The 16,774-nt window shown below is 40.9% G+C and overlaps 1 protein-coding gene across 2 annotated transcripts in view; it reads left to right on the forward strand.

Moving 5' to 3' along the window:
• Positions 1-306: 306 nt before the first annotated feature.
• ATP9A (ATPase phospholipid transporting 9A (putative)) overlaps positions 307-16,774 on the forward strand; it is a 166,361-nt gene continuing 149,893 nt past the window's right edge. Inside the window, exon 1 of one of the 2 annotated variants that reach the window (XM_043982746.1) lies at positions 307-887. In XM_043982746.1, the coding sequence (XP_043838681.1) occupies positions 778-887 (110 nt within the window). In that variant the 5' untranslated portion in view covers positions 307-777. The remainder of the gene's footprint in view (positions 888-16,774) is intronic. The other variant, XM_043982747.1, reaches the window with a different exon arrangement.

A 16,774-nucleotide genomic window follows, 5' to 3' on the forward strand; every position in this document is an offset into this window, starting at 1 on the left:
GCCCCAGTAATAGTGTAATTGGTAACCCCAACTCTAGAGAGGGTTGCCTCAAGGTTTGGAGGGAGGGTGGGAGGGGACGGCAGCAAAGAGACTAGAGTGGAGAGGATCTGAGATTGAGTGCAGATATAGCTATTCCAAGTTAGAATGACTACTCTTAGATAACAGGAGCAGAGATGGACTGGGACAAGTAAGGTGAGCCAAGAAGGGAGTGGCAGCCCCAGTCACCGCCGAAATGGGGGACTGAGGCCTAGAGGGACGTACCTGCTTATTTGGAATGGGAGGCAGTAGAAGGAAAGGAAGAATGGCCAGCTTGCTGGTGGGGAGTTAGGCGTGTGGGTAGAGGAGCAGCTGCAATGTGAGCGTGTGCGCGTGTGAACGCGCGCGTTTGTGAGGCTGTGGGTGTTTGTGTGTTTGTTGCCTTGGGGTGTGTGTTTGTGCGGTGCGGTGTGGTGTGTGTGTGTGTGTGCGTGTGTGTGTGTTGTTGGGGGCGGAGGTAAGGGACGGCGGTGGCTCTCACTGAATGGAAGGCAGAGGGGGCGGAGCTGTGTAGGTGCTGGGGAGGGGGCCGCCCAATGTAGGGCGTCTGGAGAGCTGGGAGCCGGACTGTCCGGTTGTCCGCCCGCCGCTCGTGCGTGGGCTGGGGAAGGCGCTCTTCCAGTTTCTCTCCACCTAGCCACCCGCCTAGCCGCGGGCCTCCTCCCCCATCCACAGCCCCCGCGGTGGCCGCTGTCAACCGGAGGCCAGGCGGGGCCGAGGCGTGGCGCTGCTGGGAAGTGAATGCGAGTCTCCTCCCCAGCGGCTGCAGCGGGCGCCGCCGACATGACCGATAACATCCCTCTGCAGCCTGTCAGGCAGAAGAAACGAATGGATAACAAGCACCGCGCCGGGTGAGCGCGACCTGGGAAGACGGGGATGGAGAATGGGGCCCAGGAGATGAGGAAAGAGGTCCGGGGGGCGTTCGGCTAGGGCCGCGCTGGTAGGGCAGCGAGAAGGGCGCTGCCCCTGGGCCAAGGTGTGGGGGCTCTTCTCCTTCGTACTGAGGGAGCCCGTCGGACACCCCTTAGTTCTCAGAGGGAGGGGCGCAGCCTCCCTTTGTTCCCGGGGCTGTCGCGGCCCCATCCTGCTTCCTCCTCCTCCATTTGGGCAGTGGGGACATGGAGCAGGGTCTCGGAGCGCTCCTCTCCTGACCCCTGTGGAGAGCAGGCGCGTCCATGCGGTTGGGAGGCGGCGTGCTGGGGCTGCCCCGGGAGGGGCGGCTCGCGGGGTGCCACGGGCTTTCGCCCCTGCTGCGTGTGGGCTACTGGGGATCCCGACCTGAGGGCTAGGCAGGGGGAAGTGGAGGCGGCGGCGGGAGCTGACAGGTTGCTCCCGGAGTCCGCCTGACGCCATTGTCACCGACACACCCAGGGAACCTCCGGGTCCAGACCGCAGTCCCGGCCCCATAGCGCCGGAATCCCCGCCGGAACAAGGGTGGGGGGCGGGATTCCCACTCGGGGAGTGGTCTTCTGCTCCCAGGAACCTGACCGGGCGGAGGGCTCTGAGCGGGGGAGCTCCACCAGGCCTACCTCCTACCTAAGCTGCCAGGCTGACTCGGCATTCCCAGCCTCCCTTCCCCCTGCTCAGAGCTAAGCAGACAGAAAAGCCCTCAGAAAGACCTGGCCTGCCATCCAGCAGGCTATATTTTATTGAAAAGAAATGATTATTATTATTTATTAGTGGTTACTAACAAGTGCGCAGGCAGTCTTTACTGAGCCCCACTCCCCTAGGAACCAATCGCTTTTGCGTTTAAAAGATGATTCTCCGTTTGATCTCCTGGGAGAGGGGGATGGCAGGAGTCGCACATTCCCATAATTTCTCGGGTTTCCCCTCATTTCCTATCACGATACCGGGGAAATAATTGTATGAGGACCCACCCCGGGGGCAGGTCAGTTCCCCTAGGTTCCTTCTGCCCCGTGGTCCCACGTAGAGGGAGGTGTTGCAAGGGGACGTGCCAGCTTGGAGGTGAGTTGTTGGACCTGTCCTGGTTTCCACACCTACCGAGGTCGTGAGGCTCTTTCTCTTTCTGCCGAGCAAGTGGCTTTTGGAGGCACACTCCTGGTCCTTGGGTCTGGTGTTTCCATTCTTTGCATAGGTTTCTATTCACCCACACAGGAGCCTCCTGTGTGTGAACCTCTGACAAAATACCGACCCATAGGGGAAGGAAGTGTTCCTGGACAATGAGCTAATGCACTACTCCAACTCTGGAGTAACTTTGTTTCCCGATTCATTCGAAACACGCTTGTCCGCCTAATGCTGACAGATTAACCCAATTGAAAGAGTGAACATCATCATCACCATCAAACACCACCACAACCACCTTCTTGTTCTTGTTCATCCTCTTCCTCATTCTTCCTCCTTCCCTCTCCTCTCGGTCCTCCGTTTTTAAACAACTGACTGAAGAAAGAAAACCTTTTGTCTCCCCCTTCTTTATCCCTCACAAAAAACCCCAAAGCAGCAAGATGTGAAGGACCACAAAAATCAGACACTTCACTGACCTATTTGATGAAAGATTTTTGTTTATACAGGGCTATAACACTGACAATAGCATTAGCTATCTAGAATGTCAAAGTTGAAAGAGAACATAGAACCTAGAATGTTAGAGCAGGAAGGGATCATAGAAATTATTTATCTCAACCCTGTCATTTTGCTAGAGCTGAAAACTAAGGCTCGGAAAGGAACCTAACTAAGGCTGCACATCTGGTTAGTTAGAGCTAGGCCTGGAATTTAGATGTCTTTTGACGTTCAGCCCCCAGTTCTTTTTGGTTGTCTATGGTCTGCTGTCATAGGCCTTGAGCACTTGCCAGCACCTTCTTTCAGGCCTCAAGTACCACATAAGGAAAAGGAAGCTACCAATTATTAAGTACCAATTACTTACTGTGAAGAATGGGTGGGCTAGAGAGAAAATGGAACAAAACTCTGTTGTGAACCTGTGCTTTCTCTAGGTATTGGTGGAACCGCCTTAGTCTTTTATTCCTGGCTTGAACATGGTGACAAATAACCACAATTAGCTTGTAAGCCTTTCACTCAAACTCTTAGGTCATAGCTCTCAGTTATTAAAATTTATATATTTAGGTGCTTGCCCTTGTCTATGTAAACTGAGCTTCAGGTGACCCTATATGCATTTGTATTGGACGTTGTAATTCATATTATGAGAGTTACCTTCTCAGTCCTGTTTTGCACATACAAAATTAATTTTCTCCATGCATACATACTTTTGGTTATGAGTTGTGAAGGTGGACATTCTAGTGTTTGGAAAGATTTTTAACAGCATTGAGAGAGTTTTCATGAAATAACATGATTAAGAACTACAGGTTCCAAAAAGGGATGTTGTAATATCCAAAATAATTCTCTAATGACCATTTTGAATTAGAAATGAAAAACATTCTCTTTAGAACAGCCTTGGAAGTTGGTGTGACTACTGTTATCCCCATTTTACAGATGAGAAACTGAGGCTACAGTAAGTGCTATGACTTCTTCATTGTCGTACTGGCAGATGATTGGTAGAACTGGGATCCTGAGGGTGATATTCTGATTTTAGAATGCTTTCCCCAACTATAGCCTTAGTGGACAAGTGTGCAGCACTCAAATACTTTATTGATTTCTTGGTATTTCTCAGTCATGACATTTTATTTTCTTCTTCTGTGCCTAGGCACAGGCTAACTTCTATGTACTCCTTCCTTGCCTCTCTGCCTCTTAGAACCCTTTATTGTTGTTTAGTCATGTCCAACTCTTTGTGGCCCCATGGACCATACTGTCCATGGGGTTTTCTTGGCAAAGATACTGGAATAGTTTTCCATTTCTTTCTCAAGTAGACGAAGGCAAATAGAGATTAAGTGGCTTGCCCAGAGTCACACAGGTAGTAAGCCCCTGAGGTCAAATTTGAATTTAGGTCTTCCAGACTCTTGGCTGGCACTCTATCCACTGAGCCATCTAGCTGTCCCTCCAGAATTCTTACCTTCCTTCAAACAGTGTTAAAGATATCTCCTTCGTGAGACCTTTCCTGATCTCCACCTAGCCACTAGTACCTTGAGCCCCTTAAAAAATGTGTTTATTTTGTATATCCTTATATATGTACATGTTGCCTGACCCAATAGAATGTAAGCCCTTTGAAGGCAGAGACTGTTTCATTTTGTCTTTGTGTCCCCAGTGTCTAGCACAATGCCTGGCACATGGTAGGAGTGGAATAAACATTTTTTAAATTAGTTGATTAGTGTATTAAGATAAATGCAACATAATTTTCCACATCTTTTTTTTTTAGAAATAAATAATAATTATCCATTTTAGTTAATTATCCTGTTTGGAGGGAAGAAGGAGAAAGAGTTGGGATATGCTGTGTGATAACTTTGAAACAAAGATTGGAAAATGCAAGGCTATGCCTGCAATCTATACTCAGTAAATAGAGATGATGTAAAATAGGTGCCTGCCTCCTTGTTATACAGAACTCCAGGTGAGTCAGATTATTCCTACAATATGCTCAGGATGACCTTTGCAAGTTTTCTTAACTCTCAGGCCAGAGGTCTGCCATTTATTGCACTTCTGAATTTTTTGAAAGAGCCACTGTTTATCTCTTTAAGGCTACCCTGTTTACTCTGAGAAAGCAAATTAGAGGGTGGGAATCCAACTACCAGAGATGTAAAGCTAATCAATTTCTCCTTGTTTGTGACTTCAGTGAAATTGATGTATAGAGGGCAGATACCAAGAGAAAAGAATAAAATAAGTTGTAGCCCAGGTGAATTTTAGTAACTGGGTGATATTCCCAGGAATAATCCTAAATTGACTATAGTAACTATTATTTATACAGTTCTTAACTACAAAGAACTCAATAGAAACAAAAATGGTCAGTAGGATATTGGAGCTAAGTAGGGATAGATAGACCCTAATTGCCCTTGATGAATTCAAGTTAGATCCAGACAAACTATATACTTGTGTATTGAAAGAACTGGTGGGTATGAAGCCCCTTGAACCCTCAGCAGAAACCTTTGAAAGATTGTGGGGAAAGGGGAAGGTGTTTCTAATAGAGAGAAAAACAAATGCCCTCATTTTCACAAAAGGGAAGAGATAAATTTTGGACTTCTGTAATGAAGAGAGGCAATGTGGAGTAGGGGATGTAAACTGGTCTCAAAGCCAGGAAGACCTGAGTTCTGGTACTGCTATGGACATTTTATGGCTTTGGGACCCTAGGCAAGTCATTTAACTTTTCATTGCTCTAGCCAACTCTCTTAAAATTAGGGTTCTTAACCCTTCTTGTGTCATGGATCCTTTTATGAAGTCCATAGGTCCCTTTTCAGAATAATATTTAAGAATTCATAAAATAAAATAAATTGGATTTCAAAGGAAACCAATTATATTGAATTAAAGATGTAATTAATTTCCCCCACAAATTCACAGCACCACTCCCCACCCCCAGATTTATCCATAGACCCCCTTCATCATCCATGGACCCCCATGTTAACAACCTCTGCTCTGAGACTATAAATCGGATTGAAGGTGCTAGCCTTCATTGATAGAAGGAATTTCCTCATCTCAGAGTTCCCTATACATATCAAATGAAAACACCAGTCTTTATTTCTATCTCTAGTGTAGGCACCAAGGACTTGGATAAAGACATGTTTCTGAAATTTGTAGACAGGGGCCTTACAAGGAACAACTCATAAGTTGATGACAGGACCCCAAAAGATGTCACCGGGCTAGAATTGGAATAAACTTAATGAAATGAAATCAAAATAAGGATAAATGTAAAGTCTTCTATTTGGGTTTAAAAATCAATTAAAAAATACAAGATAGGGGAGGTGTGGCTAGACAGGAGTTTGTCTGAAAAAGATCTTAGGGTTTTAGTGGCCTGAAACCTCAATAAATCAACGGGGTAACACAGAAGTTGAAAAATGAAAAAAGGGAATGTGATTTTAGGCTACATTAAAAGAGGCATAGTGTTCAGGAGTAAAGGGAATACTAGACCTTTGATACTGGGCACTAGTCAGACTACATCTAGAGACTATTAATTTTCAAATGGTAAATTTTAGGAAGAATGTTGACAACCTGGATAGTGTTCAGACAAGGGTGGTCAGGACAGTGAAGGGCCTTGAGTTTATGCTACATTAAGGATAGGTTGACAGAAATGGGTATGCTTAGCCTGGAGAAAACAGGATAGTTATCTTCAAGTATTTGAAAGGTTGTCACATGAAAGAGGGATTAAACTTGTTCTGCCTTGGCCCCAGAGGGCAGAATTTAGAGCAGTGGGTGGAAGGTGCTGAAAGGCAGGTTTATGCTTCATGGGAAGAAAAATTTCCTAATAATTAGAATCATTCAGAAGCAATATCTTGGGGGAGGCAGTGGGTTCCCTCTGGCTTTGAGGCAAAGGCTAGATACCTACTCGTGTTGTGGGGGGAAATTATTTTTCAATTATTGGCTTACATGGTTTCTGGGGTTCCTTCCAACTCTGAAATTATTCACCCAAGGGTTTCACAGGTAGAAAGGACCTGAAAGATTAGCAAGTCCAACTTCTCATTGTATAGAAAAGAAAACTGATGGGTAGGTCGTAGAGGTGGTAAGCATTCAGACAGGAAGCAATTATTAAGAGCCTATTATGTGCCAGCCGATGTGTGAACACAATGGGTATGCAAATTTAAAAAATTAAACAATTGTCACTTTCAAGCAGCCTGTGTTATAGAGCCAGAATTAAAACCCAGGTGCTCTGACTCAGAATCCAGTGTTCTTTCCAGTACTGAGCTGATTACAGGGAGAAGGTGTGTGTGTGTGTGAGAGAGAGAGAGACAGAGAGACAGAGAGAGGGAGGGAGGGAGGGAGAGAGAGGGAGAGAGAATGAATTATTAATTAGAGTAGGGAGAGCGTTTAAACACCTAGGGTGTGTGTGTGTGTGTGTGTGTGTGTGTGTGTGTGTGTGTGTGTGTGTAGAAAAAGCTTCCTGAGAGATGTGGCACATGAGTTGTATCTTGAAGGAAGCTAAGGATTCTAAGTCCTGGGGTTAATGAAGGCATGGGATACACACTGTGCAAGATTATAAACAATAACAAAATCAACAACACAGAGGTGAGAAACTGGAAAAACTGTAAATAGGTCAGTTTGGTTGCAATATGTGAAGGGGAATAGCATTCAATAATCTTGAAAGTGTAGTCTGGATCCAGATTGTGAAGGGCTTTAATAGTCAAGTTTGGATATTTAACTCTAAAGGGAATGGGAGATGCTGAAGTTTCTGGAACTGCAGAATCATGTGGCCAGACATATATTTTAGGGAAATGATTTTGCCACCCATGTGAAGGATTAGTGCAGAAACCGATTAGAAGCCTCTTGCAGTAGTTCAGGTGAGAGGTGATAAGGGTCTGAACTAGGATAGTAGTCCCATAACTAGAGGGAAGAGGATGGATTTAAGAGATGTAGTAGAAGTAGAATTGACTAGACTTAGCAAATAATTGGATATGAAGGTTAAGGGAGATGGAAGAGTCAAAGATAGGGTTAGGGTTAGGGTTAGGGAAGCTGGGTTACTGACAGTATGGTGGTACCTTTAATGGACATAGGGAAGTTTAGAAGAGAGACTGAGTTGTTGGGAATCAGTGTGGAAGGGGTGATAGGATGTTGAGTTCCATTTTGGACATGTTGATTTTGAGATGTTCAATAGGAATTGATGTAGAGCTGGATCTTGGAAGATAGGGCTGGATAGGTCACCATGAGTAAGGTTTAGAAAGAGAGATGGAACCTTGGGGAATAATCCTTGTTAGGGGGGTGAGAAATCCATGATGATCTAGTAAAAGAGAAACAGCAAGAGTCGTCAGACAGGAGCCCTGAGAGAAACCAGCAGTTCAACAACAACAATAACAACTCAGGGCCAGTGATTTATCTAGACACAGTTTGTAAGTATTAGATCTTGATGACTGAAAAAACAATAATCTTTCTACTTTTTTTGTGGCTGCCTTTATATTAGGTCATTGAATTGTAGTGTAGCTCTTGTCATATTTCTTCAGGTTCATGATGAGAGAGAAATGAAAGATGGCAAAAATGTTCAGTGGGGAATCTATTCTGTGGTGGTTATGGGGCCTACACTTTGCCAAAGCAAAATGTCTTCATTCTATTGAGATTCAAGGCCCATTCAAGGTGCTATACCTTTAAAAGTTCTTGATTCTTCTCCTCCAGCTAGAAGTAATCTCTTGCTTCCCAAACTCTCAGAACACTTTGACCTTTCCCAGGCAAAGCATAGTCTCTTTGTACAGATACATATTTTATCTGACCTATTTGATTTTAAGTTTTTTTTGTTTTTGTTTTTTTAATTTTAAGTTTCTTGAAGGCAAGGATTTGTTAATTTTTTTATCTAGGAATCTGAGCACAGTGAACTGGAAAAAGGCATTTAATATAGACTAATTCATTTTAAATGGCCTTTTAGCTGAAAACTCTTAGAAATGAAGACCTGGCAGTAACCTAAGAGACCATCTAGTCCATCCAGCTGTGCCACATCCCCCTCCCACATATTCTTCAGATTAGCTGTTTGAAACCCAGGGAGAGAAAGTGTCTTGTCTCATTCTATTCTTTATTTTATTATTATTTTTTTTACAAGGCAATTGGGGTTAAGTGACTTGCCAAGGGTCACACAGCTAGTAAGTGTTAAGTGTCTGAGGCTGGATTTGAACTCAGGTCCTCCTGAATCCAGGGCTGGTGCTCCATCTACCGCCACCCAGCTGCCCCTAATTCTATTCTTCCAACTCAGTCTTGATCTTTCCATGTTCTTTTGTTCTAACTACACACTTGGGAAATGGTTACAAGCAATTATTACCCTCCAAACTGCTGTGACATTTGAAGAGGTAGTGTTGCTTAGTAGATAGAGCCTTGAAATTAAGAGTCAAGAAGGCCTGGACTTTAGTCCCAAATGATGCAGTAGTCGTGATCCTGGACATGTCACTTAATGTTTTCTGAGCCCCAGTTTCTTCCTGTGCAAAATGGGAATAATAGTACCTGCTCTGGTTGCTGTTAGGATCAAATGAGAAAACCTATATAAAGGGCTTTGAAAACCTTTCATTAAAATAGAAATGTAAACTATTAAAAAAAACATTTTACCCAATTGAATTGAGCTGTTGTGCTGTCTTTTAAGACAGCTGCGGCTAGGTGGCGCAGTGGATAAAGCACCGGCCCTGGATTCAGGAGTACCTGAGTTTAAATCCGGCCTCAGACACTTAACACTTACTAGCTGTGTGACCCTGGGCAAGTCACTTAACCCCAATTGCCTCACTTAAAAAACAAAAAAACAAAACAAAACAAAAAACAACAACAAAAAAAAAGAATTTGCCAGTAATCCCAATCAGTACAGCTTGATCCACTTTTGATACTCTTTAGTTTAGTAAAATGAGAATGAACATCTTGAAATGTTCTAGGAAATTAGGACTATTGCCATTTGTAGCTTCCTAGATACTTTATTTCTTTTTTCCCCCCTGACCTTACAGTCAACATATAGGATATACTGGGAGATGAGAAAGAGGTTATGGGAGAAAGTGAGTACCGCACATTCTATATTTAGACATGACTATTAGTTTTTTTTTTTAAATGACTTTGCAGTGATATATTTTGTTTTTACATACATTAACTACATTTCCCCTTGGGTCCTTCTCTCTTCTCTCAGAGGACCATTCCATATAACAAAGATATTTTTTAATAAAAAAGGGAAAAAGAAAAAAAAATCAGTCAGCAAAACTGTTCAGTGCATAAACAAATTATATGCAATGTTCCACACTTGTGGATCTCCCACCTCTCCAAGGTGTGGAAAGAGGTGTCATATCTTTTCTATGGGACCACGCTTGTTCTTTGTAATTTTGCATCATTCATTTTCAGTCATGTTGTGGTTCTCCTTTCCATTTACTTTGTTGTAGTTATTGGGTATATTGTTTTCTTAGCTCCTCTCACTTCACTCTGCATCAGTTCATACGAGACTTTCCATACTTTTCTGTAGTCTTTATATTTGGCATTTCCATTACATTCATCAACTATAGTTTGTTTAACCATTCCCAATCTGCAAAAAAGTGCTGGTATAAATTTATATTTTGTTATATATGAGAACTTTTTTTTTTAATCAATTACTTCCTTGGGGTTTATGCCTGGAAGAAGAATCTCTGTGTTAAGGGTATGAAAATTCTAGCCGCTTTATTTGCAAAATTCCAAATTGCTTTCCAACATGCTTGTACTAATTAATTGTTTAAACAGTGAACTAGTGTGTCTATTTTTCCACAACCCGCTTCAGTATTGACTTTCCCATCTTTTGTCATTGTTGATAATTTGCTGGCTGTGAGGTGGTATTTTATTCCTCTTAATATTAGTGATTTGGAGCATTCTTTACATAGTTAGGGGTTGTTCATGTCTCTTGACTTTTGTTGACTATTAAATTACACTTCCTGGCTGTCTCCTTAGCATGCTGTTGGCTATTCAGGAACCATCTTCATCTTCATTCTCATCTCATTCCCAGTGGTACCATGGACTCTGCCCTTGGATCTCCAGGCTATGATACATGAGTTGACTTCCTTTGCTTCCTTTAAGCCCCAATTAAAATCCCATCTTCTATAGGAAGCCTTTTCCAGCCCCTCTTAATTCTGGTCTTTTCCATTTAAAAATTATTTCCTATTTACCTTGTTTGTACCTTGTTTATTGTCTGTCCTGTTAGATTGTAATATCCTTCAGGTTAGGCACTGTTTTTGCCTCTTTTTGTATCCCTGGCACTTAGCACAGAGCTTGGCACATAGTTGGTACTTAATAAATTTATTATAAATTCATGATAAGTTTATTATATGTTAATAAATTTATGTAAATGTATTGACTTATTAGCATATATTGTTTGCTTTAAAGAAGAAAAAATGCTTCTATTCTGTGTAATTAGCACATTAAAATATCCACACTGCTATAGGTTTTAAAAATTCTTGATTTTAACAATATATATATATATTTTTTGAGCAATGAGGGTTAAGTGACTTGCCCAGGGTCACACAGCTAGTTAGTGTGATGTATCTGTATTCAGATTTGAACTCAGGTCCTCCTGAATCCAGGGCTGGTGCATTATCCACTGTGCCACCTAGCACCCCCAACAATATTTACTTTTTAAAAGTTTTATTCTTACTTTTTTTGGCCACTTTCAGTTTTATTGATGTGTTTTGTTTTTATGTTATATTACAGATTGCTTCCACTTCTTAGGAGAATATATGTCTCAATGAATAATGAATGATCTTTTTTTTTTTTTTTTTTTTTTGCTGGGCAGTGGGGGTTAAGTGACTTGCCCAGGGTCACACAGCTACCCGGGTTTGAACTCAGGTACTCCTGAATCCAAGGCCGGTTCTTTATCCATTGCGCCACCTAGCCACCCCTATGAATTATCTTTTAACAATTAAAAAGAGTTAAGTACAATTGACTTGCAAAAATCACTTCATTTGATAGCATATGCAACATTCTGTACCCACAGTCCCCACTCTACCCAGAGGATGAAACAGAGTTTTTATTGTTCTCTAAGACCAAGATTGGTAATCACAATGAATCTCCATTCAGCAGCTGCCCTTTAGAGTTGTTCTTGTATTCTTTTATTTAGTCATTTTGCCTACAACTTTTTATCAACATAGGATTTCACAGATTTGGGCATTAGGTGACATGTTGTCCTACAACTTAGAATGATTGTTAATCCAAAAATGTTAATGCTCAAAGGAAAAATAAATTTGATGATCCACAATTGGCATATTTTACAAAGTCTTTCAGGAAAATATGATTTTTAGATTGTTCCATCTATCAAATTGGATGATGGCCTTAAAAACCATAGCATTTTCATGCTGTACTAATTAGCATTAATCTTAGGCAGAAGACCTAAAAGTTCTGGCTCAGACACACTTCCTAAATCCTGGTACAACTTATATCACCTCTCTGGAATTCTGTTTCCTGGGCTGTAAAATGAAGAAATAGCATCAATTAATCATAATTTTACTATATGACTCAGACTTGTGGTGTGCTAAGTACTTTGTAGACCTTAAGCAGAGAAATGCAATCTATTAATTTTTTATCTTTTAAGCTCTTAAAAAGAGAGTAATTATATTACCTAAATTGTATTTATAAGGGCCTATATATACACCTGCTATTATATGTTTGGTGGCTTAGTGGCCTCAGTTTCTCCACCTGTAAAATGAAGAGACTTGACTAGGTGATATCTTAAAAGTTTATTCAGCTTTAGAATCTATGGTCTACGGTGGGAGAAAGTAAAGAAGCTGTCAAATTTGAGCAAGAATGGAAGGAGGCCTATATTCTATTTCCTTTACCAGAGTTTAAATAACTCAGCTGTACGATTGTTTGGTACTCTGTTGACAGCCAGCCTACTTTTCAAGAGTCAGGTCATGAAATCCTAGAAAGGAATAGGGTCTAACAGGAAAGGAAGTTGCTGTATAAACACTGCCTTCTTTATAAAAGTCCCAGATACTATCTTTTGACATCATACTTTTAGTAAACCTGGGATAGATCTGTTATGACTAAAGATGGAAGTTGTATTTAGTTTAAATCATTACACTGGCACAAAGGTGTACTTAGAACAGCCTGTCACTTGTCCTTTTAGAGGACCTTGTCCCCTTTTGTAAACCAGTTGGACCAGAAATTCCTGTTTGGGTTATTAGACTTAAATATCATTCAGATGACTTAGTGGGTGTCTAAAGGAAGCCATGAATCTGATACCAGTAAAAATCATAATGGAGGGAGAGATGGGGAGAAGAGGAAATTTTTTTTAACCAATGCTTTGATAGTACTGAGCTTTTTTGTGTTGATACTGTAACCCTTTCTTTTAAAGAGCTGTTTGAGAATTTTCAAAAGATTTTCTCTGGACTGTTTGCAAATTGGGATTCTGTATTTAATCATATGGTAGGCAGCAAAGTAATTCAGACTTTTAGCCAAATGGAAATCACTTTCCTTTAGTTTGGTTTTAGTTTGCCTTAACTGGATAATTATTTCCATGTGCCCATTCCTATTAACAGGCTTACAGTAGTTGTTCACAAATTGGTACCAAAACCTGCTATTTTGAGTCAATTGATAAATTTATGTTTTCAATTTCTGAATTATTTTTGTTTGAGATAATAAAATGATTTAAATTTGTAGAGACGCAGCAGAGGTATATTCAATCGTGTAATTTATCCTCTATCAAATTTGAATTGTTTTTCAACTTCCTTTTTGACTAGATGCTTTCAGATGGGGAGAAATGACTGAATGAGTAGATTAGGGAGAATTTAGTGCTTTGTAGAGATATAGGAACATAGTCTATTGAATCCTTCAGGGTCATTAGAAGAGACCAAACATAGTTTCTATTCTCTCTGGTTATTTCCCTACACTGTATAACTGATACTAGTTGAACAACCTTAGAAATAGAAGTAGAGAGGTAAGGATAGACATGAAGAAAATCAAGTCCAAACCCTGGGGCTGGATATGTTCCCTAAAACTTTAATTTTTAGCTAGAGGAGATTAGGGTAGAGGTGGTATTTCAAAAGGGCCTTGAAAGATTCTCACAGGCAGAGATGTAGAGGGTATGCCTACCAAGCACTCCAGAATCCAGAGAGGGAAGATCCTGTAGGGATAGATTTAGGAACAAGGAGTATGATGTCATGGAAAGAGCACTGATTATGGAGTCAGAGGACCTGAATTCAAATCCTACCTGGTTGTTATTATCTGTGTGACTTTGGGCATCATTTCCTTATTTATAAAATGAGGAGATTGGACTGGATTGCCTCTGCAGCTAAGTGCTACCATAGATAGAAGGATGGGCCTGGAGTCAGAAACTCCTGAGTTTAAATACTATTTCAGATACTTCTTAGCCATGTGAACTTGGGCAAGTCACTTAAACCTTTGCCTCAGTTTCCTCAACTGTAAAATGGGGATAATAATAACATTTACCTTCTAGAGTTGTTGTAAGGATCAAATGAGTTAATATTTGTAAAGTGGTTTGAAAACCTTAAAGTACTATATAAATTCTAATTACTACTACTACCACTACCACTACTGTAACCTGGATGGTTCAGTGGTGGATCTGGGGAGTGTTTGGTTAGTGGTGTTATTTAGTTGTTTCAGTCATGCCCAACTCTTTGTCATCCCATTTGGAGTTTTCTTAGCAAAAATACTGGAGTAGTTTGCCATTTCCTTCTCCAGCTCATTTTACAGATGAGGAAACTGCGGGCAACAGGGTTAAATGACTTGCCCAGGGTCATACAACTAGTGAGTATCTGAGGTCAAATTTGAACTCAGATCTTCCTGACTCCAGGCCTGGTGCTATATCCACAGTTCCACCTAGTAGCAATTTCTGAAAAAAAAAAATATATATACATATACATATTTAAATGTAAAGTTAGAAGCTTTCCTTCCCTTTCTTCCCTATTGAGGGAAAACAACTACTCTGTTGGCTAGTTCACATTTAGAGTATCATGTTCAATTCTCAAGACCATACCTTTTTTTTGAGGCAATCAGGGTTAAATGACTTGCTCATGGTTACACAACCAGTAAGTGTCTGAGGCCAAATTTGGACCTCCTGACTCCAGAGCTGGTGTTGTACTTTAAAGACATTGACAAGCTGTTGAGTTAGGTCAGGATGGTGTGTAGATTTAAAATTATGGTATATGAAAAATAGTTGAAGGAACTAGGGATTTTAGTCTATCAGTGCAAAGGTTGTGTGTGTGTGTGTGTGTGTGTGTGTGTGTGTGTGTGTGTGTGTGTGTGAGAGAGAGAGAGAGAGAGACTCATGTGCAATTGGGTTTCATTTTATATTTTGTAACTATAGAAAGCAGAACTAATACCTGTGAGTAAGTGATACAGGTATCCAAATTTTGGCTCAATATAAGCAAAGTGGGGGCAGCTAAGTGGCGCAGTGGATAAAGCACTGTCCCTGGATTCAGAAGGACCTGAGTTCAAATTCGGCCTCAAACACTTGACATTTACTAGCTGTGTGACCCTGGGTAAGTCACTTAAGCCTCATTGCCCCACCCCCACCCCACCCCAAAAAAAGGAAAAGAGGAAAAAAAAAGTAATTGAATACAATCCCGTGGTCACTGACATAATAAATGTCAAAGCTGGAATTCAAACCCACATCTTTTAACTCTACATAAAGTCTCCCCCCCCCTGTCTCTGTCTTTGTCTCTGTCTCTGTCTCTGTCTCTGTCTCTGTCTCTGTCTCTGTCTCTGTCTCTCTCTGGTGGGGCAATGAGGGTTAAGTGACTTGCCCAAGGTCACACAGCTAGTAAGTGTCAAGTGTCTGAGGACAGATACAACCTACCTCTCAAGGTAGGAAATTAGAAGAGATAATTTTGAGGTCCCTTCCAACTGTTAAAATTCTGTGCTTCCATACAAGGAGCTGTCCAACTTTCTTTATATAAGGAAACATTTCATATCATTTTGTGACTACATGTTAATTTATTTCTAGTTTGTAATTTATTCAATATGGGATTGCTTTTCTTCATCCTAGAAATACTGCAGAAAATTTTTTTCCATGTGATACATTTATTTTTAGTAGATTTATATCAATACCTTTTTTAATATTACCTAGTTTTCCCACCATATCCCTTTCCCTACCCAGAGGGCCACCCCTTATAATATAGAATTTTTTTAATAGGAAGAAAAAAGGAAAAGGAGGAAAAATGTAGCCCCCTGTATATTGCTATGTAGTTAATTTCCATTCCATGTTCCTTTGCTATTTTATTTGCAGAACTGAATTAGCACAGCAATTCCAATTAGTAAAAGTATCTATCTTAAATGGCTGCAATCCACAACATGATTAGAGTGGATTAGACCCACTTGCCATGCAGGGCAGACTCAAGCCCAGAATTCTGCATCTTTTTCTTATCATGCTGTTCTCTCTTTTAAAAAATTTTTAATTAATTTTTAAATTTTAATAAACATTTCTATTTAAAGTTTTGAGTTCCAAATTCTATTCCTTCTCCCCTTCCTCCTCCCCAAGGCAGCAAGCAATCAGCTGCAGAGAATTTTAAGTAAGTGACCTGACTTAGAGTGTAATGAGTTTCTTACACATAATAGTACTCAGTCAATGTTGAGTTGAATTGGATTGTGACTTGAAGTGGAAATGATTATGTTGACATGTCATTTTTAAAAATATAACTCATTATTCTTATTAATGGATCATAGATTTAGAGTTGGAAGGAACCTTAGAGTCCATTGATTTCAATTCCTTCATTTTGCTGAAAAGGAAACTGAAGCACAGAGAGGTTAAGGATCTTGCTCAGTCACACAGCTAATAAGCATCCTGAGGTAGGATATCCGCTGAGCTTTTTTTGTCTCCAGGTCCAGCCTGCTATCCACTACTCTACTCTGCTTATCTAAGTAAGCCCTTTCAAGTTACAGAATCTGAGTTCTGAAGGACTTTGGCTATGTTATCCAATCTGTGCCTTACAAACTACACGTATTCATCTCATTTTTAGTACGGTTCACTAAGCATTCATTCAGCACCTACTGTGTGCCAGGCCTTTGCTTGAAGATCTCCTATGAAGAGGAGCCCACGTGCTCGGTGAGCAGCCACTGCTAGTTTGGATAGTTTTGATGGTTAGGAAGTTTTTTCTTGCATGAAGATTAAATTATCTTCTCTGCAAGAGTCTCCCACTCTCTTGGGACTTACATCTCATTTGAAAACTTAAATACCTTACTTACATAACTGTGACTATGGATAATGAGTGCGTGGCATTTTCTTGTACATCACCAGTTGGATTTGTCCTTCCTCACCTGCCTTTGTAACAAGTGA

This window comes from Dromiciops gliroides, chromosome 2 (assembly GCF_019393635.1).
Source record: "Dromiciops gliroides isolate mDroGli1 chromosome 2, mDroGli1.pri, whole genome shotgun sequence".
Classification (NCBI taxonomy): Eukaryota; Metazoa; Chordata; class Mammalia; order Microbiotheria; family Microbiotheriidae; genus Dromiciops; species Dromiciops gliroides.